At 47.7% G+C, this 24111-nt stretch overlaps 1 protein-coding gene across 1 annotated transcript in view; it reads right to left on the reverse strand.

Moving 5' to 3' along the window:
• The window catches only part of LOC111153919 (tectorin alpha), a 67241-nt gene that overhangs the window by 16799 nt on the left and 26331 nt on the right, over nt 1-24111 (reverse strand). The window contains exons 10-12 of the mRNA XM_022513232.1: nt 19061-19662; nt 11042-11603; nt 3439-3638 (exon numbers count right to left, since the gene is read on the reverse strand). Coding sequence (XP_022368940.1) covers nt 3439-3638; nt 11042-11603; nt 19061-19662 — 1364 coding nt within the window. The remainder of the gene's footprint in view (nt 1-3438; nt 3639-11041; nt 11604-19060; nt 19663-24111) is intronic.

Genomic DNA, 24111 nt, shown 5'->3' on the forward strand with positions numbered 1-24111 from the left:
TATTGGTTTTAGTCAAGAACCTGGGAATCTTATATAGCTGGATTGTAGAACTAAGCACAAGCAACCTGTGAATGTCTAGCTGTTAGTGGAAGTAAGTGAAAAGGAAAAATATTTGGTGGGAAATTAGTCCTGCCAAGAACCGGCTCCACTTGGAGGATGAAATTTCAGTTTGCTCAAGAATGATAAAACTGCCCTTTGGTCTCTTAAATAGGTCAAAAGAAAGTTATAACCAATTCCTATGATGAGTCATTTCAACATTTGCTGAGTACGGCCATTCCAAACTTTGTCTTTATACCTATCTACTTGGAATTTACTGCAGTGGCAAGGACCTCCATTCCTTCATGTCCTGAAGGGAGAAATCTAGAGAACAAGGAGGTTCTGGGTTTCAGTCCCAGCCCTGGACCCTCCGTGTCCACCCTGAGGAGCACTACCAGCCTTCCGGAACCTTCCTTGGCTCAGCTCTCAATCGGAGGTAATAATACAGTCTTACAGGGCAGCTGTGAAGATTAAATTATAAGGCATGTTTCCAGGCATAGTGTAGGCACTCAATAAATTGTAGCTACTGTTCTTACTGGAGAAGAGCCACTCATCCTCCTTGAGAAGGTGAGAAATTATATAGTAACATAAAATACCTGTAGCAAAGCCTATCCCCCATGGTGGCAGCCTATAATTTCCTGTTCTTCCCCAAACAAGCAATCATCTGTAGACCCAGTTGTATTTGGTGGAGTTTGTGCTCTTGAACTTGCCCTTGTTCTAGATTGAGAACTCCAGGGAACTGTTGGAAATTGGTCATGATTGTCCAGGTGGGGTGTGGTCTCAACAAGTAGACCTGGTCCTAAGACCACGGTGTAGGCACTAATTCAATTGACCAGCACAGCACTCTCCAGAGAAGATGTTTGAACTAGGCACAAGAAGGCCTCTGCTTCTGTCTGGTCACTGTTTCCAGCTTCAAGGATAGACTTATCAAAATTCCGGCTATGACAAACAGATATGACTCAGATTTGAAGGTAAATAGATAGAGAACGAGATCTCCAGGACAAGTTTCCCCAGTGCAGTGCATGTCAAGATGCCACTGCTATTTCTTTCATCCTCAAAGTAAACTCATTCCTGGAACCAAGTCTTCCCTCCTTCCAGACCTGAAAAATATGTCGGGTGCCAGCCGCCTTGCAAATTGACTTCATTTCTCTTATCAGATTTGCAGAATAATTGAGTGGATGGTCTGGCCTCTCTCTGATAAGAAGTCAGACATTACATGGGCAGAAAGAGAAAAATAACCTGGCATATGTGGATATGATAAAGGGTAAATAACTCATCCCACAGGAGAACTTGATCATGAAGCTAGCTTCACAGGGGAGTCACTGGGCCCAGTACGGTTTCTTCTACCTTAATTAGACCTGGCAATGACAGCTGGGTGATTACCCTACATGCTAATGGCTAGATGTGTTCTCCCTTTATTTCCAAAGAAATGTGTTGTATAAACAGACCCCCAAGCTTGTTTGAATGGTGGCAAGGAGATGTGGATTATTTGTTCTGTGAGTTTGCTACTTCCCAGATAGAAACCGTTGTCAAATCCCACTGACTGTCTGATGAAAATCGGATAATCGTGTTTATAGTGCTAATAGCCTCGGAGAGCTGTACCTGCGTTTCCTGAGTGTTCCAAGGGCTTTTATATGCATCATTTCATTAACATGCCTGGATTTTTTTTTATTGACAAAATGTTACTCATGGGAATAAAAACAACAAGCACAATAGGATCTCCCAATTATTGGGCTGCTCGGTGCCAGGCACAAGGTGAGGCACCTGGTGGACATTATTTGTACAACAGTACGGAGCTGGTATTAGTAGCCACATTTCATGGATGGGGCACCCGAAGCTCAGGGCAATGACACAGTTTGCTCAGTGCCCCACCACCAGCAGTGTGCTTCAATGATGCTCAAACCCGGCTCCATTCCATGATGCCACAGACACCCCACATCCCTGCTGAGAGGGGCAGGGCACCCCTAATGGATGCAGACATGCCAGTAAAGTCTCCAGACCAGGGAGCAGAGATTGCAAGAGGGCTTTTTCAACTTTGAGTCTGGTTATTTCTCCTCTGAGACCATGAGAAAAGAACGTCTTCTTATTTTTTTCTCATGTGTTCTGCCTTTGCCTTTCAAATAGGCAATATTTCTAAGAGCTAAACCCACCTCTCCCCGGAAGCCTTCCTTGATTGTTTTCTAATCTTCTGCTCTGCTTCTGTCTTTGGACACTGAAGCCGATTTCCCACTGACCGTGAACCTAAAGCAACTTCCACATTCCCTTTTATTTACTCTCAGAATAAATTCAACCTGGTGGTTCTTGAACGAGGTGATACATTTTTACAAAAAGGAGACATTCTTTATTTTTTGCCTAATTTATTTCCAATCCAGACGTTCAATTAGATTTTTAAGTCCTGCAATTCTTTTTCATTTAAAATTGATGAGTTCTGTAGGGGGTGATTTTTCACTCACTGATGTGTTATTTTGTCATCGTTCTCTTGTTCTTTAAAGTGCCTGTTTCTCCTGAACGGACGTTCAAGTTCCTCAAGGCGGGAGACATGCTTTGTCGTCCCCGGCAGTACCTCCAACACCGAGATCTGCGGGAGCAGATACTCGGTACTTGCAGTTGTTACCTGTCTCCTCGCCAACAGAAGACCCGCAAGTCACCGAAGCAGAGACCCAGCTTGAGGCAGGACCACAGACAAAGCACTTTCTCCAGGGAAGGCCTTTTCTAGCTTGGTATTACGGCACATAAAGAAAGGTTTCAAAGCACAGAACGTGCATGATTCAGGGAGCTGTCGCGGAAGGTCTTAAGGAGCGATGTCTGCGAAGGGCGACTTCTTCGGCTCGCCGCTGAAGCCCCCCAGAGAGGGAAGAGGAGGGCAGAAGGGGGGGGAGGGGACAACAGCATTGAACAGTCCAGATAGAACTCTCTGGGGACGGTCCCGGAGTGACAAACGGCCACGAGGAGATGGCGGCCTTCACACGCTTTCGCGGCGCTTCAGTCGCCCGAAGAACGAAGGCCATTCCTCTTGGCCTCGAGCGCCATATTTTCCGGTTAAAAAATGTCCTCTGCTGAGACAGTTTCAATGTCGGATTCCAGCCTCCATATTTCCCCACTCCAGCCGCCTCGGAAGCGCTCACCGAGATTCACGGGACAGGGAACGGAAGGGCCTGGAGAAGGCACCGCGGGGGCAGAGACCCAAATGCCCGCGGAGAGCGTGGGCCAGCGCAGGAGGCTCGCCGGTGCCGGGGCCAGGCGGGCAGGGAGGCCCCAGCGCCTTTTCCCCGTCGGCGGCTCCGCGAGCCGGGGCCTCACCCGACCTGCCCTGAACCTCGTGGCCCCGCAGAGAGGCGCCATCTCTCCCTAACGGTGCGGGGCGGGGGGGTGCTGGCGGGCGGACGCGGCGGGCGGGCCTACCTCGTAGTACTTGCCGTCGGCGTAGCAGCCGCAGCTGTGCGGCGGGATGCAGCTCCGGCCGTCGAGCACGTAGCCCGCGTCGCACTGGCAGCCCTCCACGCAGTAGTGGTTGCAGTCGCTCTTGAGGCGGATGGCGGCGCAGCGCGGCTGGCACACGCTCACGCAGCTCTCGTAGTGGCTGTTGGGCGGGCAGGTGACGGCTGCAACACGAGGCGCACACACACACGTCAGGCCTCGCCGCCTGTGGCCGCGGCTTCCCTTCCCGCGCTCTGGGAGGCGGAGCCCGGCGGGGAGTGCGCGCGCAGCCTGTCCTGCGGCTCCTCTGCTTCTGGAAAGCCTCGCTCCGCCTCCCTCCCGCTTAAATGCTGGGCGGCAAGCGGATGCGGTTCCTGGGGTTCCCTCCCGTACTCTTTGTATTCTGCTCAGCCCTGTTTTGGGGGCTCGCTCTGACCTGCGGCCTCCACACCCTATACCCCCCGTCACGTGCGTCTGGGCTTCAGTCGGGCGCCCCCATGCTTTCCGGGGCGCTCCACGCTCGCATTGTCCCTTATGCATGCCCTCCTCGTGCCCTCTGCGGGGGAGCCCCTCTCGCTGGCGGAGCGCCCCTCACCCTTACACCAATGGCAACTGGCCTTCACCCCAGAACTTCCGCAGAATCTTTTTGAAGCCAGGAGTGAATAAACGGTCCGTAACGGGGTGCCCGACCCCTGGATTTCTGAGCAGGCAAGTGTGCGCCGCATGTGCGTGTGGGTGTGAACTACGCTCTACCATTTTCAGATGCGTGTGGACGCTCTTGGGGAAGGCAGTGAGGGTCCTGGAGAAGAGCGGGTGTCTGGGGCGGGCTGCAGGACACTGAAGCCAGTTACCTAGCCTCTCTGGGCCCAGCTCCTTCCCTGTGAAATGCACACACTTACGGCACCGACTTCATGGCCTGGGGGGCAGGAATTCTGTGAGTCTGCGTGCCTGGACAGTGATTAGCACGTAAACGCTCAGTGTAAGCCAATCTTTAAAGACAGGTTTGCTGGAAAGTTCTATAGAAGCTATTATTTTAATCAACGTATATGAAAAGCACAAGTACTATCACGTGGGAACTTCTCTATACCACATACAGTATACATTTGGGGCACATTTTATTTTTTATATTACCTAATGGTAAAATTGGACTTTTTTGCATGCATCTTACGTGTATAGATTCATGTAACCAATACCATGATCTAGATTTTTAAAAAACATTTAATGTAGAAGGTACTACCTGCCTGGGGTAGACAATGGAAGCCATACAAGTAAAAGTGCAACAGAAAAGCAACCTCCGGTAACAAATTAGAGTAGAATCTTCTAGAAATCTTCTATGCATATATAAGTACCCAGGTGTGTGTGTGCGCGCACACATGCATGCGTGTGTGTATTCCATTCCCATTTTTTCACATGAATGGGAGCATAATATACATATTTTCCCACTCATTGCTTTTTCATGACAGTATTCCTTCCATTACCCTTGAATTACTGTTTTTGCACTGTTACCTGGTATGTGTATTTTCTCTTTATGATGATGCTGCAGTGAACATCCCTAGACATATCTCTTTGACCTCATGAGTAAATGACTCTGTATAATAAAGCCCTGGAAGTGGAATTACTGGGTCAAAGTGTTCATACGTTTAAATTTTTGACAGATGCAACCCAATTGCCCTCTAAAGAGGCTACGCCAATTCATCCTACCAGCACTACATGAAGAGGTTTATTTTCACACATCCTTGCTGAGTGTGTAGCACCAAACTTCTGATCCTTAGAAATGCATAAGGTTAAATGTCAGACATAAATATATCCATATCTCAATCCCAGATATATAGGATTACTACCCTGAATATATAGAGAACTCGTAAAACTCAACTCAACCACAACAACAAAAACTCAATTCAAAGATGGACAAAGGACTTGAATAGACATTTCTCCAAAGAGGATGATACACGAATGGCCATTAAGCACATGGAAATATGCTCAATATCACTAATCATCAGGGAAATAAATATCAAAACTACCACGAGAAACCACCTCACACTCAGTAGGATGGCTACTATTTAAAAAACTCAGAAAACCCAGTGTTGGCAAAGGTGCAGAGAAATTGGAACCCTTGGCCAGTTTGGTAGGAATGGAAAATAGTGCAGTCGCTGTGGGAAGCAATATAGCAGCTCCTCAAAAAATTAAAAATAGAATTATCATGTGATCCAGCAATTCCACTTCTAGTTATATGCTCAAAAAATTTGAAAAAAAGTTTCTCAGAGAGACCTTTATACGCCTATGTTCATAGCCACCTTTTTCACAATGGCTAAAACATGAAAGCCATCCAAGCATCACTGAATGGATGAATAGATAAGCCAATGTGGTATCTCCACACAATGAAGTATTAGTCAGCCTTAAAAAGGAAAGACATTCTGCAGTATACCACAGCATAAATGAACCTTGAGGACATTATGCTAAGTGAAATAAGCTACCCAAACAGACAGATGCTGTGTGATTCCACTTAGAGGAGGTATCCAAAGTCTTCAAGTTCATAACCATAGGAAACAGAACAGTAGGCTACCAGGTGCTTGGGTGGGTGGGGCATGAGGAGTTAGTGTTTCATGGGCATAGAGCTTCAGTTTTGCAAGATAAAAATGGTTCTGGAGAGGGGTGGTGGTGGAGGTTGCACAGCAATGTGAATACCTAATGTGAGTATTTAATGTCCCTGAACTTAAAAATGAGTTAAAAAAAAAAGTTAAGAATGTAAATTTTATGTTCTGTATATTTTACCGCAGTAAAAAAATTGAAAAAAAATTACTATATCCTTACTTAGTTTGCATTCTTTGATCAGCTTTTCACTTGTTTATAATCCATTTGTATGTTTTCCTCTGTGAACTTCTTTTCCATGTCCTCTGTGCATTTTATGGTGCATTTTATTTTTGTATTACATTGTAAAAGCTTTTTAAAAATTAAAAATAGACTTTTGTCTGTCATGTGTTACAAAGTATTTACTGTTGGCTTTTAAATTGCTTCTTCTTTTTGGCAGTTGGGGGGGAACCTGTATTTGATTATGTTTTTGTCATATAGAAATTTAAATTTTTAAAGGTGTCAAATTTATCAGGCTTTTCTTCTCCCTTTGGGCATTTTGCTTAGAAAGGCCCTCTCTATGGCAAGATTACCAAACATGAGAACAAAAATGCCTTTGTCTTCTCCTAGTACTGTTATAACTGACATTTTTATGTTTGATCTTGATTCTGTTTGGATTTTATTTTTGGGTGAGAAGTAAAGCGGGGATTTAGCTATTTCCCCCTTCTACTTGTCCTTTGTCCCTTGCCTATTTATTAAAGAATACATTTTTCCCCAGTAATTTGAAATGCCTGCTTTATGGAATACTAATTTCTCTTTAGTGTTTGGGCCTATTTCTGGATTTTTCGCATCTTCCCACTGGTTGATCTTTCTATTCATGTCCCAGCATTAACTCGGTTTTGTTACTGAAGCTCTACAATACATTTTAATATCCGAGAAGACACACCAGCTATTGAGAAACGCTCATTGTCCCAAGTATGCTGGCTCCATTTCCCCAACTAGACGCTAATCTATTTTGTACTTTGGTTTCTTCTGTGACACCCAAAACAGTCCTGAGAACAGGGGAGGTAGGATTAATAAACATTAGATTCTTGAGTACAAACTTTAAAATTCCTAATACTGATTTTTGCCACCCCAATGAAGTATAAGAACTGTGGGGGATGATGGCTCTACCCTTGGATTTCCACTGTGGTCACGAATGTGGCTCTTGTCGTGGCCAGTGCACTGATGGATTTAGCCTTTGTGCCTTGGGGGCAGGGGGCAGGAGGCATGGATCGCCCCGAAAAGCAATGAAGTACAATGCAGTGGACAAGGGCTGTGGAATTGAGCTGACTGGTTTGAGCCCTGGATCTGGCGCTAACTAGTACTATCACCTGGGTAGGTACCTACTTGTTCGAAGTCCGTTTCCTCCTCTGTCAAGGGTAGCTAATATCTCCCTCACCAAGTAGTTGTTAAGAGAAAATGAGGTGTATTTTGCAAAGCTCCTAGTCCACTGAATGGTACTTCAAGGACAGCTTCTGCTATTATAGTGGGAACAGTTGTATTAGGAGAAGAATTTATTGGATCTGCAGAGAAATCTGTAAGAGAAACCCTAATTACTAGACTTGGGATCCAGGACTCTGAATAAGAGAGGGAAAATGAAAATGACACTCAGCTCTGTCTGAGCACTCGCCAGGTGTCACGCACAGGGTGGCATGGATGATGAGACGTCAGCCCACTTAATTCTCACAGTGGCCCACGCAAGCTGGAAGACAGCCCCCACAGACCTGATCCTGTGCAGAGGTCCTGTAAGCCCCCTGCAGCTTCGGGGCAGAGGGTCTCCAGTCTCCAGGGTCCCTGGTCCTCCCAGGGTCAGAGAGGCAGCAGTGCCCAGTGGAAGGAGCACTGGCTGTAGCCACTTTCCTTGGGAAAGTTCCAGCATTTCTCAGAGCTTCGCTTTCCTCCTCTAGAAAATGGGACTATTAATAGCACCTGTTTTACGGGGTGGCTGGGTGGAGAACATGAGCGAGGACTCATACCGCACATAGAATAGTGTCAGGCACATAGAGGCAAGTCACTGCTAGGCGTTTACGATCTTCCTCTCTTATGGCTTACTGTATGCTCACTCACCATCTACAATGCTAATTTAAGTCCCCCATGAAGGGGCTGAAGAAAGGACAGACTCAGCTGAATGAATTTTAAGGAGGGGTTAGTAATTAAGACAACAGACCTCCCTCTCCCTGTCTAAACCTATTTGTTCAACTTGGGTGAAGAAGTTTTCCAAGGCATTTACAAATACGGTAATTGGGTAATAAATTATCCCATTGATAGGAATAGCCAATATCGTTGAAAAACAACAGCACTCTGCCTTGTCACCAATAAGGGGTAAGTTTAAAAGACCATTCTGTATTACCCTGTTTTCCTCCTGAAAACATCATTTGTTGTATTTTGACATGTGAGTGTTGAATTGGATGAATTCCTGGGGGGCAGGGGGCCGTGAACCCTGCCCTCGCTTCTCAGACATTCCACCACATTCCATACGGTTACAAACCACCCTGTTGAAGACAGGCTTTCTGTGTTCACCAGTCTCTCAGATGGAATGCCCGAGTTAGGACTCAGTCTCCTGCAGCTTTTCTCTGCTTCTGAAATTCAAAATGGAAAACTCAGCTGCCTCCAACTGCGCCCGCCCCCCATCCCCACCCACATACCTTCTTTAAAGTATAATTTTTTCTCTTATTTTAGCATTTCTTTTTTTTCCCCCAGTCACTATCAGCATCTTTCTCCCCAGGAGCTCTCTTTCGGATCTTTACCTCCGTCCTGAAATGCCAAGGTCAGGGGAGGTCTAACTGGCCCTCATGCATCCCAGTCTCAGCCCTGTTGGCAGGCAGCTGGTCTAGGCAGGGATGGGGCCCAAGGCCGAGGGTGAAGCAGGACAGACTCTGCTCTGAGTGCCTTGGATAGAGCTCCCCATTACTATATATAAAGGAGGCAACCCATGTCTGTGCAGAACTTTGAGGAGGCGAGAGGAAAGTGTTGTTGGTGGAGAGGCAGAAGAACAAGAAAAAATGGTCTTCGTATCCTAAAGAGTCTTCCTTTTCAAAACTGTTTCCCCATCCTGCACCGTTTTTAGCTCTACAGGTCCAAGCTTGATAGAGGCAGGGGCACTGTCTTCCTCCCAGGAAAGAAAGGGGCTTCCCAGCACAATACCTTTTCCTTCCCATGAGTGACAAAAATTGAGACCTGTCATTTAATGTGAGTGTTCATGACATTAGCCCCCTCTAAAAACAGTTCTTGTCTATGATTTCCCTGTGCACAGCAGCTAGGAGCAATGGTTCTGGCACCCACTATACCCTGACCCCCATCCCAGCCGCCCAGGGAGTAGTTCAACCACCACGACCTGGCTACAGGAAAAGAGAGGCCTCCTTACTGTAAGTCTCAAGAGGAAGCAGGCAGTCTCTTGGTCTCTTTCCCAGCAGCATTCCCCACCCCGCACCATATCTAGCTCCCTAGGTCCAAAGCCTGGTGTTCTGATTTAGGTGAAGGCAAGCTCTCTGGATCCACAGTGCTGACCCCAATGAATCCAGAGTAGCTCTGGGGACTTATCCAGATCCTGACTTTTTTATAAGCATGTTTATTTCACTGAAGTCACCAGAGGCCAATTAGTTTGGACAGTGACTCCCGCTGGCCTCATCCCTACAACCTCTCACTCAGGGACCAAGCCTGGCTGAAATGGTACTGGCACCTTTCCCTCCCTCTCCCTACTTCCTCCCACCCTTCCCCCACTAGCTACATGAATCCAGTTGTGTGGAATGCAAACCAGCCATGGGAGCCTTAAACTACAACCCTGTTTCTGGGTTTTCGTCGACATTCCCCCCCTTTTTCAGTGCAGAAAGGGAGTTTATTTTCTGAGACCCCCATTGAGTCACTTATACAGAGTTCTGTGCATTTAGCATCCATTTGTAAGCTTTTCATACAGCTAGGCCTAGAAGAGATTTGCTGTCCTTAATGAGATGGAGATGGGAAAATGGACCGAGGCAGCCTGGCCAAAGACCACTAGTGGTTTCTCCGCCCCATCTTTTCCTATTATGATGTGCTCAATGCAGGCGAATTATTCCAGTACATAACACACCAGTACAGTATATATGAGTCGACAGCATGAGCTTTGGGGTGAGAAGGTCGAATCCTGAGTTTGCCACTGAGATTGCATGACCTTAGGCAAGTTATTTAACTCCTCTGAGTCTCTGTTTCTCCCTGACTAATTGGGTTATTGAGGAGAATAAATGAGATAATGTTGATAAAGTGTGTAGCACTGGGCTTGGCTCAGAACAAGCCATTAATATAACACCACCACCACTTGGCATGCATACAATGTGGTATGCTTTCAATTACCTAATTTGATCCTCTGGATGTTTCTGGAGCATAAAGGGTATAGGCAGCGGCATTATCAAAGCATCATCAGGGGGAAACTAAGAACCAGGGTGGAAAAGCAAATTGCTCCAAGGTCACACCAGCGTTTAAGGACAGAGCAAGGCTTGAATCCAGGGGCTCTAATTCTTTTTTCTCGTGCTTTTGACATTCTGCTATGTTTCATAAACACAAAGACCGATACATGATATATATGAATCCAACACTACAGCATGCTTAGAGAAAACACGTAAATTACCAGCACCATGATGGGCCCATGAGGTTCTAGAACAAAGTAACTATCTGACTAACTCACTCTTCCCCCCATTAGTCCTTTCTTAAAAGTGTATTGTGCCCTTGCTGAGTCCAAATGCCATCGGTGGTGCTCTGTGCTCTATGTACGTGATCTTATTTCATCTCTAGAGCAACACATGAAATAAAGGGTATTATTCCCATTTTATGGATAGGGAAATGGAGGCTCTGGGAGGTTGTGTATCTTGTTTCAGAGATCAAACTCAATTCCAAATGCATATGTATCCTGAGAGGGCTCTGCTCCGTGGACTTCTACGGAGTTGGACTCCTGGCCCTCACGCAGAAACCAGGTGCCACCGGGAGAGAGGGACACGGGAGGACTCACAGCAGGACGTGTAATTCCTCCAGCCGGTCACGGCGATCCCCTGAGTCTGGCAGGTGCTGGCGTAGCTCTGCAGCCAGCTGCAGGCCGTCTGCACGGCGCCCCCGTCGATGCAGGAGTCAAACAGGCAGTTCTTATAGAAGAAGGTGGGGTTCACTTTGCTGTGACACTTGGCGAAGCCGGCGTTCTGGTTGGGGATCAGGCTGCACAGCTGTTGCACCTTGGAGAACCCTTCCACCTTGGAGCAGGAAGGGCAGCGGTCCCCGCAGCCAACCTGGCAGAAGGTGTCCCTCTGCACCCAGCTCTGCCCAAACTCATTGACGCTGGAAGCAAGCAGACCCATGGGCATCTCCAGATCATCTTCGGGGTCGCTGTTATAGCGGCCGCACAGGCCCACCGTGCTGTTCTGCATGCTCCTGGGGACCGTGACCGACAGGAAGCTCTTCCAGTCATACACGACCTTGAGGCCAAACTCCGTCTCCACCACCACGTGGAAGCCAAAGGAAAAGATATTTATTTTCCCGTGTCCCAGCTTCAGGGGCAGATATAAGCGTTCATTGTTGACCTACAGGAGAGAGAGGGTTGCAGTAGAGAAATGAGGTGGGCCCAGAGAACACCCACGTCTCCGAACGATCCGGCTTGAGAGCCGCAGCCCCAGAGGGGGGTTGGAATAGGTTGAACGTAATCTTGGCAAGTAGTGTCATTCATGTTAGTCAACTATTATTATTAGGATCTGAGCAGACTTAAATGACTATCCTTTGTGCACTAATACACCTACTTATTTCGATGCCTTCTGTTTACATAGCATTATTTCCCCCAGGAGTTCAAACTGTTTTCTCCAAAGCAATGAGAGGGGAATAAGAATTCAATTAAAATTTAGACTAAAATACCAAACTGTAGAACTCCAGTGTTCCTATTTCCAGCTGTACTGTGGATTGGTTTTAGGTAAACCCCAACTTATTCATTCCTTTGGGATTTTTTTTTCCCCCGGAGGAATGATTTGACTTTGCTGTCCCTCCTACCTGGAACGCCATTCTTCACCCATCAACCACCCTCCCGCCCCCAGACCCTGCTCAGATGTCGCCTTTTCTATAAAGCAAGACTGTTGGAGCCTGTGGTGAGAATTAATCACTCCCTCATCCGGGCAATCAGAATGTTATTTATATTTGTGCTCTTGTTCACCTTTGGCCAAGATCAAGCCCGTGTGGCCCCGCTGTTGAAGCACCATCACAATCCGCCTTACATCGTGGTCAGTTGTCTACATTTCTGTCTCGCCTACAAGATCATAAGCAACTTGAGGGCAGGAACCACACTTTCTTGATCTTTATATCCATCTTTCTCCTCGTTCCCCTCTGGGTGCCCAGCGCAATGCCTCACACTGAGAGGGCCCTTGACACATGTTTCCTCTCATATATTTTTATTTGTAAAACAAGGAAATCCCTTAACATATAACCCCGGAACTGCATTGCCCTTGCACTGCCCTATTTTGATTCAGATGAGCCAAATCCTATAGCCCTTGGCTGGGTGGGTACGTGACGGAAAATAAGACTACTTTGTGGGCCAGCAGGGCAGGTTGTCTTCTCCAGAGAGGCAGGTGGATGCTCCGCTGGGGATGTTCTAACACTGCTCCCTGACCAGAAACGCCTTCCCTTCTGACCTTAATCTCCCCCCCTTTATCCAACACCCCCCAACCACACTGCTACTGCTGTGGTTCTGGCCCTCACCACTTTAACCCTGACTACTGAGTATTCTCCCACTTGGTCTACCTGCTCTGATACTGCCCTTCTCTCCCCTTCACTCACTGCTGCCACTCCAGCATCTTTTAACGCAGTTAAAAGCCATTAACCCAATACTTCAAACCCTCTCTATAGCTTGAGTCAAATGTCTCATACACTCAGCAGATCCCAAAGAGGGTTCTCCAGGGCCTGTCCCCATATCTCTCAGACCTAACTCACTTACTTGCCCTAGTCTAGCAATACCCAACACTTTGCCATTCCCCAGATGGACCAGCTTGTGACGGTCTTTTGCTGCATGCCATTTCCTTTGCTGAAAGTGTGATGCTTCTTTCTGGATCCTACCCGGGGCCCTCATCCTCCATCACCATTGACTGTGGGCAGTGGTCTTGGCCAATTGGAAGCCCGGAAGGTTATGACTCTACTCCATTGCCCCCTTCCACCCCAAGGGTAGCCCTTGGCCAATGACCGACCCATACAGGGGACCAGGGGACCAACTCTGTGTGAAGGTCATGTGCTAGAGCTCCTGGAGGCCCAGGCTGAAGCTGGTCTCCAGCTCAGACCATATCCTTGCTGAACTCTCTTCCTCTGGGGCTTCTCTCACTTTCCCAAGAATCCCCAACTCAGATTCTGCCTCTAGGGAACCCGACCTAACCCAGCAATGATGCCCTTCCCCTTGTCCTCCCTCTCTATGGGGCAATGTTCACCCTTCATGTTGCAAGTCGACTATCTCCTCTTCTATGAATATTTGTCTAGGAAGAATTTATTTATTCATTTGGCACCACTGTGTGCCAGGCACTGTGTTAAATGCTGGAATAAAGCACAGGGCCCTTCTCCTAGTCACTCACAGGCACGTGGCAGAGAGAAGTCCATAAATCAATACTAATAACATCACCTGATAAAAGCAATGATAAAGATAAACAGAGGCACAGGCACCAGGTTCAGCCTGGGGACAGCACCAGGCATGCCTGCAAGAGATGATACACACACACCTGGTCCTAAAGGATGAGTAGTGTTGGCCAGTCAAGGAGGGATGAGATGAAGAACAAGGAATCCCGAGAAAAGGGCACAGCCCAAGTACAGGTCAACTAAAGAGATAAGCAGGAAGAGCCCAGCAAGTTAGTGCTGTTTGTTAGAGCATAAAATGTGGCCTTGGGAATAGCGAAGATGGGGAGGCGGGGAGGGCCTGCATCATGGAAGGCCTTGTATGCAGTGTCATACATGACAGAGGCCAAGAGATCACACCTGACAAAGACCTGCTCATTTTGCAGAAAAGAAGTCACTGGTGACCTTCATAAGAGAACATAAGTAGAGCGAGGAGACCAGAAGTCAGACGGCACAGTTCAACAGCAAATTGGAGATATGGAAGCAGATCTTCCAGGAAGATCCCTCTCCCCAGGAACCTGGAAAGGAAGGGGAGGAGAGGGACTGAGTTGAAGCTGGCGGTGAATGCGCATCAAGGTTTGCTTTAGAATGAACATGTTTATGGGTTGAAGAGAAGGACCTAACACAGGAGGGAGAGAAGAGGGCGGACAAGCAAGATCCCTGAGAGGGCAAAATAGAGAGGGACTGGTGGCGAGTGGCCATGGAGGGGAGGGGATGTCTCATTCTGTGCTCCCGGAAGGGAGGAGGTGAAGACGATGGCAGACAGGTCATTTCAGGAGTGCGGGAGGGCAGAGCAGGAGAGAGGCTGTGCCTGGGGAGCACAGATTTCTCAACCAGGAGCCCCAGAGGTGGCGATGTGGGTTCTGTGCAGACACAGGGGATGTGGATGTCAAGGTCACAGAGGGAAGTGGAGGCTGAGGGGACTCCCGCCTGCCTGGAAGACCCACACCAGTAAACTAAAAGCTGTACATCCAAATGCTTCTGTGTATCAGCCTGCTTTTCCTCTTGAGTTTCCTTGCATTCTGTATCCTTGGTTATGGGGTGCCAAGCAGGAGCCCAGACCTTGTAGGGAGGCAATAGGACCAGATTCAAGCCAAAGAGCTTACAGATTCTGTCGTGCCCAGGAGCGCCCCGAGAAAGGAACCCCCTCCAACTCAGAAGGGCAGGCTCGGCTTCTCTCTGCCTTTGAAGCCCATGTATGCCACCTCCATCCCAGCTCCACTGTTTTGTCTCTGTGAGGGACAAATGGAGAGAATGAGGAAGCAGAGGGAGAGGAGACACCAAAAGGGAGAGGCTGGTATGGAGGCAGAGCATGATGGAGGGACCAGGAAGGTACGGAGAGAAAGAGAACAGGGCGTGGGGATGAGTGTCAGGACATATGTTGCAAATACCTGTTAGGAATAAGACCACATACCAGATTTTTAGCAGAGACCTTTCCTTTATGCAACTGGCCCTGATGCTTTTGTATAGCTTCTCCAGCTGTCCTGAGGTCCCCTCACCCCACAAAGAAAACACTTTGTTTCCTTTTCCTAGAATGCTTTTATCTCATTCTTGGCCTGGTTGACATAATCTTTTAAGGCTCAGCTCTGGGTTACTCTTCCAGAAAGCCTTCTCTGAGGCCCCCGAGGCTGGAGGAGGCAACCTGTGTGCTCATGACCCTCCACATGGCACATTTTTGGAGCATTTTCCATGACATCCCCATAACCTGCTAACACGTCTATCTCCGCCACAAGACTCTGAGTTCTCTTGGGACAGAGGTCACTTCTGATTCATTCTTCTTGCCCCAGAGCTTGGCACAGAATGGGCCTCAATATAAGCCCATCAAACTAACCTGAGCTGGGGTGATGTTCAAACCTTCACTCTTCTCTCGTGGCCACAGGATGGCCAGTAAGTGACTAAAGACTCTGGCTGTGAGGATCCTGACAGCCTTCCCCTTGTCCTAGACCATGAAGCACCTGGTTGTGCTGAAGCCCAGGGGCCACGGCAGGGGAGAGCAAGTGTCTGCGGAGCTCTGGCTGTGGCTGGCTGAGACGTGGGCTGCCGCGGTGCCCTTAAGAGTGACTCGCCTTCCGCTGCTCACCCCTGTAAACCTCGCTGGGATAGCATGTTTATTTCTAGCATCCCTTGTCTTAGTGGTTTCCCTACATCCTTCAGTACTTCTTAGTGCAAGGCAAGGTCAGAAGCATAAAGGGACCCTGCAGCCTAAGGAAACACTTCCACGGCCCCTCTACTCCTGGGAGCGCCAGCTGTGACCTGGGGGGCCCTGCTGTGTTTCCCCCAACACTTCATTGCACGCTGTCATTGTGATGGTCATTATTCTTCTCTCGGGGAGAGATGGTGACTAATAATAACATCACGGGAAAAACAAATGCAAATCATTGAACAAGCAGATCCTGTAATGCATATTAATAATTCAAAGTAAATGCTAAATCTATCCCTCAGGCCCCCAAAGAAAAGAACCTTCAAGTATCCTGAACTCTAGCTGCATGTCAGAGATTTGCAAGCCGTACACGGTTTGCAGCTTGAGCACTTAGGACTTCTGGGTGACTTAGAAAGATGGACTCTGGGAGTACCTGGGTGGCTGAGTAGGCTGAATACCTGAGTTCAGCTCAGGTTATGATCCAGGGGTCCTGAGATCAAGCCCTGGGTTGGGCTCCCTGCTGAGCCTGGAGTCTGCTTCTCCTCCTTATGCCCATCCCCCCTGCTCATGCTCTCTTGCTCTCTCTCTTTCCCTTTGTCTCTAAGACTGATGATTCACAGACCTATCCCTGAAGCAAATGATACCTTATACTTAATTAAAAAAATAAAATCTAGAAAGAAAGAAAAAAAGGAGGGAGGAAGGAAGAAAAACAGACAGACATACCCTGGTTAGCATTCTCCTCTCCACGCCTTTAATCAATTCCTCCTTGGTGCCCATTACTCGCTCCCTCTTGTGGGTTGAACTGTGTCACTCCCACAAAAGACAGGCTGAAGTCTTAACCCCCACCACCACCCTGATACCTGTAAAGGTGACCTTATTTGAAAATAGGGTCTTTGCAGGTGCATCACATCAAGATGAGGTCATACTGGATGGGGGCGGGTGCCATATCCAAAGACTGGCATCCTTAAAGGGGGAGCACGACTTGGCCCAGGAAACAGAAGGTGCAGAGGGAAGAAGGCCACGTGAAGATGAGGCAGGGACTGCAGTGATGCTGTCACAGGCCAACGATCGCCTACAACTGCCAGAAGCTAGGAGCTGATTTTGGATTCTGAGCCTCCAGAACTGGGAGAGAGTAACATTCTGTTGCTCGAAACTACCTAGTCTGTGATATGCTGTGATGGCAGCCCCAGGAAATGAATACTGCCTTCCCTCTCCGTCCCTTTACAGGGGAAGAAGCAAGCAGTGTGGTGCCCGTGGCTCATGCCTTTAGCCATGAATACATCCCATGAGACCAGGGCAGGACATGTGCCGGGAAGGTGAGCTGACCCATCAGGGCCTTGGCCCGACAGCAGGAAGCAAGGGAGGGAGACACGCAGGGAGAGCAGGGAATCAGCCACCACGGGAGAGAACAGGGACAGCACAAAAGAGAGGAAGTGTTCACAAGGCCCTAATGGTCTCCCTGTGAAAATAACTGGGTCAGAAAACAGCATATGAGTCTCAGAGGTCCATACACCTAAATGCCCAAGAGTGTGTAACACAAGGCAGAAAATGCAGTCTCATGATACACTGCATGAGACAGGACCTATGAGCAAATGATACTTTTAAAAGAAAAAAAAAACTCTAAAAGGTAGAATGGTGGGTGTTGAATGTCAAGGAGATAAGGAACTGCATGAAAATGTAGTTTTCTAAGGGTAGAAATGGATCAGATGAGGAGCGAAGACTCACACGACGCAAGCCACACGGACAAGATGGCCCGCGGGTTTGTTTTAACATGTATGATGGGAGAATGGAGTCGAGTGCTGTTCCTGCAACAGGAAGCCTCGACTGTCGGGACATATGGGGAGTTTTATGTGGCTCCAGGCCAGGCTTCTGATGTCTTCCTATCTTGCCTCCGCAGCAGCTTCATCCCACAGGTTGATGAGGACGTGGCCAGCAGCAAAATGAAGGTCCCGGGGACCGTAGGAGAGAGGGGCTGCTATGTCGTCTCATTCATCCACTTGACAAATGTGTTGAGTGTCCTGACAACAGAGCGCTGGATAGTCATTTCACATACGGAAGAATTAGGCAGAGATCCTGCCCTTAAGAAGCCCAGGACAAGTACTGAGCGAGTCAGACACGAGCACCTCCCACCCCGGAATGGAAATACGATTCATGCGGCCATGGCTACATGGGCCAACGGTTCTGGGAAGCAGTCAGGCTTTGCATATCATATCTAAGGAAGGGAAGAGGAATAGGCCTGGCGAGTCCCTGCCTTAGATGCCAAGAAGGCACATTTTTGGATAAACGTGAAAGGGCAAGCAGTTAGGAATCTTCTCTCTGTCAGAGAAGGCGGGTGAGGAGATTCTAAGGAAGGAAAGAGATCTGGAGAGCTGCTCAGTACTCCCCAGTACGAGCTCAGCATTTTTCAGAGAATGTATACAAGGTGAAACAGGAGACCCCCTTAGAGATAAATTACGCCACAGATCAGTGAGGATCGTGCTAAGAGGCTCACACCCTGTATCAGCTCCTCCAAAATGCCGGAACAGGGCCGCTGGCTGATTCATCGGCACTCCTGAGGGGTTCCGCTCAGAGCAAGACCAGGGAGAAGGAGGGGCTGGGTCTGTTGGGGGAGCTGATGTCCTCAGACTGGACGATGAGCACACAGAGCTCCTCCAGCCCTATCCGCCCCTATCTTCATCAAGGGAGCGGAGGGTAGAAAGAGGGCACCAAGGTGCAAGTAGGAAGATTGTAGGAGGCCGCTGAAGGCTCCAGATGTGTGCAAGACTCCTAAACTCCAGGATCTCATGGGGGCCAACAGGGAGACAGGAGGAGGTGGGAAGGAGGCCAGAGCAGGGGACTCTCATCCTGGGCTCCATAAAGGGAAGGAGATGGATGCGGCAGCAGTACCACTGACAGACGTCTAAGCCCTGCTAGGCACGTGTTCTCTTACAGATGGAGTGACTGCCCGAGGACACAGAGCAGTAGCCCAGCTGGGATTCGAAGCTAGGTCTATGCTCTCTCCAACATGCTCTGCTACATTAGGAGGGATACAATTTCTGTTCCTAACTCGGTGCTTTGAGCAGAATATTTTTCTCTCTGAGGCTCAGTGTCCTTATCTATAAGATAAAGCAATAGAAAATCTCTAGGACCCCTCTCTGCTCTAATAGCCTGTGCTTTTCCATGGATTCTAGGCTAGCCCGATTCAGCTGGAGCCTGGCCTGCTGACCCCGAACCCCCACGCTCACATCCCAGCTCCTTTCCTGCTGTCTGGCCTTGACTACTCACCAGCACCGTGTGCTTGTAGGCCCTGTGAATCACAATGCTGTAGCCAAACACGGTCACATCCACCTGCTTGACCCACAAGGCCAGAGATGGGTCGCGGTCCTCATTCTTGGCTGTGACAACAAACTTGGGGAAAGTGTCTGAACTTGGCCTGCTTCCTGTGGTGCAGAGGACAAGGGGGCAGCTGGTCTGGAAGTCAAAGGGGTAGCCATCAAAGGTCAGGTAGTGGCCGTAGCCTGAGACGATGCAGGAGGCGTCAGTGCGAGGCTGACAGTAGTAGAGGCCTCCCTCCTCCATGCAGTACTCATCCCCTTTGCACGGGATGTTCTCACAGTGGACACTGTTGTCTGTGCCGTTGCAATAGCAGAAGATCTGGCAGTCCACGTCCACCCAGAAGGTCTCATTGGTGGCAAGCTGGTGGCCCTCAAAGTTGCAGCCGCACTCGCTGCGGGTGACACACTGGCTGCCTTGCAGGGCGTAGCCCTCGTCACACTGACAGCCCTCAGAGCAGCTGTCCACACAGATGGGGCCCAGGACCAGCGTCTCACAGGTCTCCATGCACGTCATACACTCCTCGAAATGGCTGTTCTCCGGGCATTCCAGAGCTGAGGGTGGCCAAGGAGAAGACAGGCTTGAGCAAGGGACAGGGGTGAAGAGAGAGTGTGTATGCACTCACTAGCTGCTTGTGGTGTGTATGTGTGGTGTGTATGTGTTCCTGCTGCATGGGAATGCGGTGGGCTTAGCACTACTGTCATCCTCATTTGGGGAGCTCAGAGGCTCAGTGAACCCTTCAGGTGCTCATGTGTTCCTGGGGCACTTAGCTCTCTGTGGAGAAGAGTCCAAGACTATGAGCCTTAGTGAGCACCTACTACATCCCAGGTGTCATTGTAGACAGTTTGGTGTAACTTTACTCAACAGCCTGGGAGGTAAGCAAAGTCTTCTCATCTCTGTCTTACAGATGAGAAACTCAAGTCCAATGACTTAATCCAGCCTGTAAGTACCAGAGAGATTCGAATCTGGATGTCCCAACACTAAGTCCCCTGACTTGAGGACTCGGGAGGGAGAATGTCCTGGAAAGAACTAGTGCTTTGGGTCCAGAGAGATGGATATCGTCTCTGAGTTCGGTTTCTTCTTTTATTAAATAAAGATGATAATTATCTAGCACAGTCATTCTGGGGATTAATGACCTAATATATGAGGTCCATAGTAGAAGCTCAATAAATAGAAAACCTTTCCCTATTCACACTTCCTTCTATTAGGATATACTTTATGAAGGCATTTTTAGTCTACAAATTGGCTTTCTCTTTGTCTCTCCTGTCACCACTCCTGGTGCCCTCGGGCCTTTTCTACCTCCTCACTGCCTTCTGCCCCTGGTCCCTCCCACCTTCTCTGCTCACATTCTCTCCCCAGTCTGGACGGACCTCACAAAGCCAAATCTACACTTCTGTCAAGGTTCATTGCATATTGCACTTTGGCCGGGAAGCCTTCCTTGATAGATCAAGTCTCTGGGTTACAAAGGACAGCATATATTATGCTAACAGCACACGCTGCTCACCATGGATTTCAGGGTTGTCTTCCCATTTCTTTTTATTATTTCAGCCTGCCAAAATTTGCCCTGGGCAGGGCATGGATGAATCCAGGAGCCAGAAAGAAATCTACCTAGAAGTCTGCATAGTCCAAAGATCTGCGAAGGTCCCCACCATCCCCTGGGACAATAGGTACCAATTCTTTAGAACTTTCTTTAGCTTTTATGCATACTCTCACTCCTTAATAATGCTTTACAATCCAAGGACAGAGAGGACACTACAGAGAAATAAATTGCATGGCAGTAATAGCTCTGCCCACAAGTACCAACTCAACAGAACCTAGTTCTGCACTAGGTTCTGAGAGCCAATCTTTTTTCCTCTGGGCTAAAGGACTATCTCTACTCCCATTGACTACAATACCATACGGCTTTGGAGTTGAAGGCTAGTTCAGCACTGATTAAATATGTCCGTATAGAGGGATTTTCACATGTGTCTCTAAATTATGAATGTTATAACATTGACTGCAGGTTTACGGTGATAGCAAATAACATGACTTATTTAAATGGCTCTCACTTGATGACTTATTGTGTTGTCTGAATTTTTCTGAAAGTCTGGAACATACAGACGTGAAGTAATAAAACTTCCTCTAGCCTCTGAAATGCCTCTGTGAAATTATTTAATTGGGCAGCCTGGCTCTGCCAATAGGAGGGCTGGTTCAAAACACAGAAGTGGTGGTTGTCCCTAGCTGGGCCCAGAGAGGATTGTGTTCCTGATTTGCAGCTGTTACTCAGCCCAATCCCCAGCCTGCAAGACTCTGACCAGATTAACCCCTTAGGACCCAAGTCTTCCTTAATCAAACATGTATACTCTGGTCCTGTGAGACCCTTGGCTGCTTTTGTCCCCATGTCTCTCTCTCTAAAAAAGGCACCAAAAAGAACTTCCTCCAGCTCTGCAGAGGAGGGGTGGTAAGAAGCTATTCTGGGCAGCCATCACACCCAGGAAAAGAGGGAATCATCTCCATTCCACCACACTTCACACCGACTATGGCACCAAAGTGTGCTCTGTGCACGACAAAAGCAATCCAGAAACATGGTCTACAGGGCAGAGTTCATAGTCTGAAAGGGCAGTGGACCTGACAGGGCAACAAAATGGATTTGGTAGGGGCAGGCTCAGTAACCCTGTACCGTGAACAAACTGCAACCAAAAAGCAGAGACCAGGAGAGGGACAGAGATCATAGTAGATAAGCTGCCCAGAAGACCAGAGAGGATGTGCAGGTAGAGTAAAAAAGAAGGTTTTGGGAACGTATTATAAGGTCCCAAGAGATGTGGTGGTCAGGAAAGAACTTGGAGTGTCTCTCCCTGTAGGTGTCATATGAATGCTCCCAGAACTCCAGCTTTAGGATTCACAGTGTCTTGCTAGTCATCCCTCCCTGCTGTGGTTAAGGGTCACCAAGAATATCATCACCTTCTCTGAGATGACGACCACCAAACCATTCACATGCTTCTTGGGCTCCAAAAGCTCAGAACCCAGAGATGTAAACAGACAAGCCTATGTGTATGTATGTAGTGTGTGTGTGTGTGTGTGTGTGTGTGTGTGTGTGTGTGTGTGTGTTCTTAGCTCTAAGATGTTTCTGTTGAAAGGGTTTAGTGGCAAAGCAAGAATACCCCCATAGCAATAGATAACTCTCACTCAGATCTTGGTTTCTAAGAACAGTCCCCACCTGGGGAAATTAGGGCTTCTTGGAGTAATGGCTGATTCTAGTCTGGGGCAGGGGAGGTTACAGGACAAATGTGGAGCATCTTGTTGTACCAGAAAGTGAGAAAGTGACCAAGGCATGCCCAAAGGACAAAAGCATCTTGAAGGGCTCCCACAGGCCAAATCTGGAATAATTTTAACACCAAAGTCATGAATGAAGGTAAATTGAAATATAAATAATTGAAAAAATTGGAATGTGTGTGTCCATATTGATAAGATAGATGATTGACACTTAGGTTGTTATGTGTTCTTCCATAGCCGAGTGGATAAAGAAGTTGTGATATATATACCTACAATAGAATATTACTCAACCATCAAGAAAGAACGAAATCTTGCCATTTGCAATGATGGAGATGGAGCTAGAGTGTATTATGCTAAGAGAAATAAGTCAGTCAGAGAAAGACAAATACCATATAATTTCACTCCTAGAATTTAAGAAACAAAACAGACGAATAAACAAAAGAAAAAAGAAACAAACAGAAAAAAAACAAACTCCAGAATACAGAGAACAAACAGGTGGTTGCCAGAGGAGGATGAGAGGAGGGATGAAATAGATAAAGGGGATTAGAAATATACTTATAGTGATGAGAACTGAGAAATATATAGAATTGTTGAATCATAGTGTACACCTAAAACTCCTATAACACCATATGTTAATTATACTTCAATAAAAAGATGATTGAGAGAAGATGGGTAGGTAGATGGATGGATGGATGGATGGACGGACGGATGGATGGATGGATGGATGGATGGATGGATGGATAGATGGGTGGATGGATGGATGGATGGATGGATACATGGATGGATGGATAGATGGATGGATAAATGGATTGACGGATGGATGGATGGATGGATGGATGGGATGGACAGATAAATGAATGGATGGATGGATGGATAGATGGGTAGATAAATGGCTGGATGGATGACTGGAAGGATGGATAAATGAATGGATGGATGGATGGATGGATGGATGGATGGATGGATGGATGGATAAATGGATGGATGGATGAATGAATAAGAGATGGATAAGAGGCAGACACATGGAAGAAGAGGGAAGCCTCTTACTTATAGTAGAATGACATCTACACTTTGGTAAATAAGTGAACAGAGTGCTGGATCTAGAAGCCATCAGCTTGTAATCATCATGCTGAAAAGACTGAAACAAGCAAAGATCATCAATGGGCACTAAATAGAGGTGGGGGATTTTGATATCAGCCTACAGTTAGTATTTTGCCCCATTTGCTTTATCATCTCCTCTCACACTTTCTCTGCAAGATACTTACATGGTCTTAAAGTGTCTCCCCACTGGTAGCTGATTCGTGGTAAGAGAACAAAGACAATGTGACCACGGACTGGAGACATTGGATAATGCCTGACCAGGGGACCAGCGTGCCCATCTCCACTGAGAGTCTGGACAGAAAGCATGTGCTTCATGTGACGTGATACCGTGAGGAAAGCAGACATCACCCGTTCGGGAGTCTGAGAGGGGAGGCGCAGCAGAACCTAATCACAAGGAAACATCAGGCCCAAATGGAGAGCCATTCTGTTTTAGAAGGTGGGAGGCTGTATTCTTTAAAAATGATGATAAGTAGAAAGAAAGCTAAGGAATTATTCCAGACTAAAGGAGACTAAAGAGCCTTGATAGTTCTAAAGATAACACGTGGTCTTAGACTAGATCTGTATTGAAGGGGGAACGCCATAAAGGACTTCATGAGTTAATTGGCAAAATTGAAATATGGATATTAAATGATTCTATCAGTGTTAAATTTCCT

This window comes from Enhydra lutris, unplaced genomic scaffold (assembly GCF_002288905.1).
Source record: "Enhydra lutris kenyoni isolate GAN:26980312 unplaced genomic scaffold, ASM228890v2 scaffoldscaffold34, whole genome shotgun sequence".
NCBI lineage: Eukaryota > Metazoa > Chordata > Mammalia > Carnivora > Mustelidae > Enhydra > Enhydra lutris.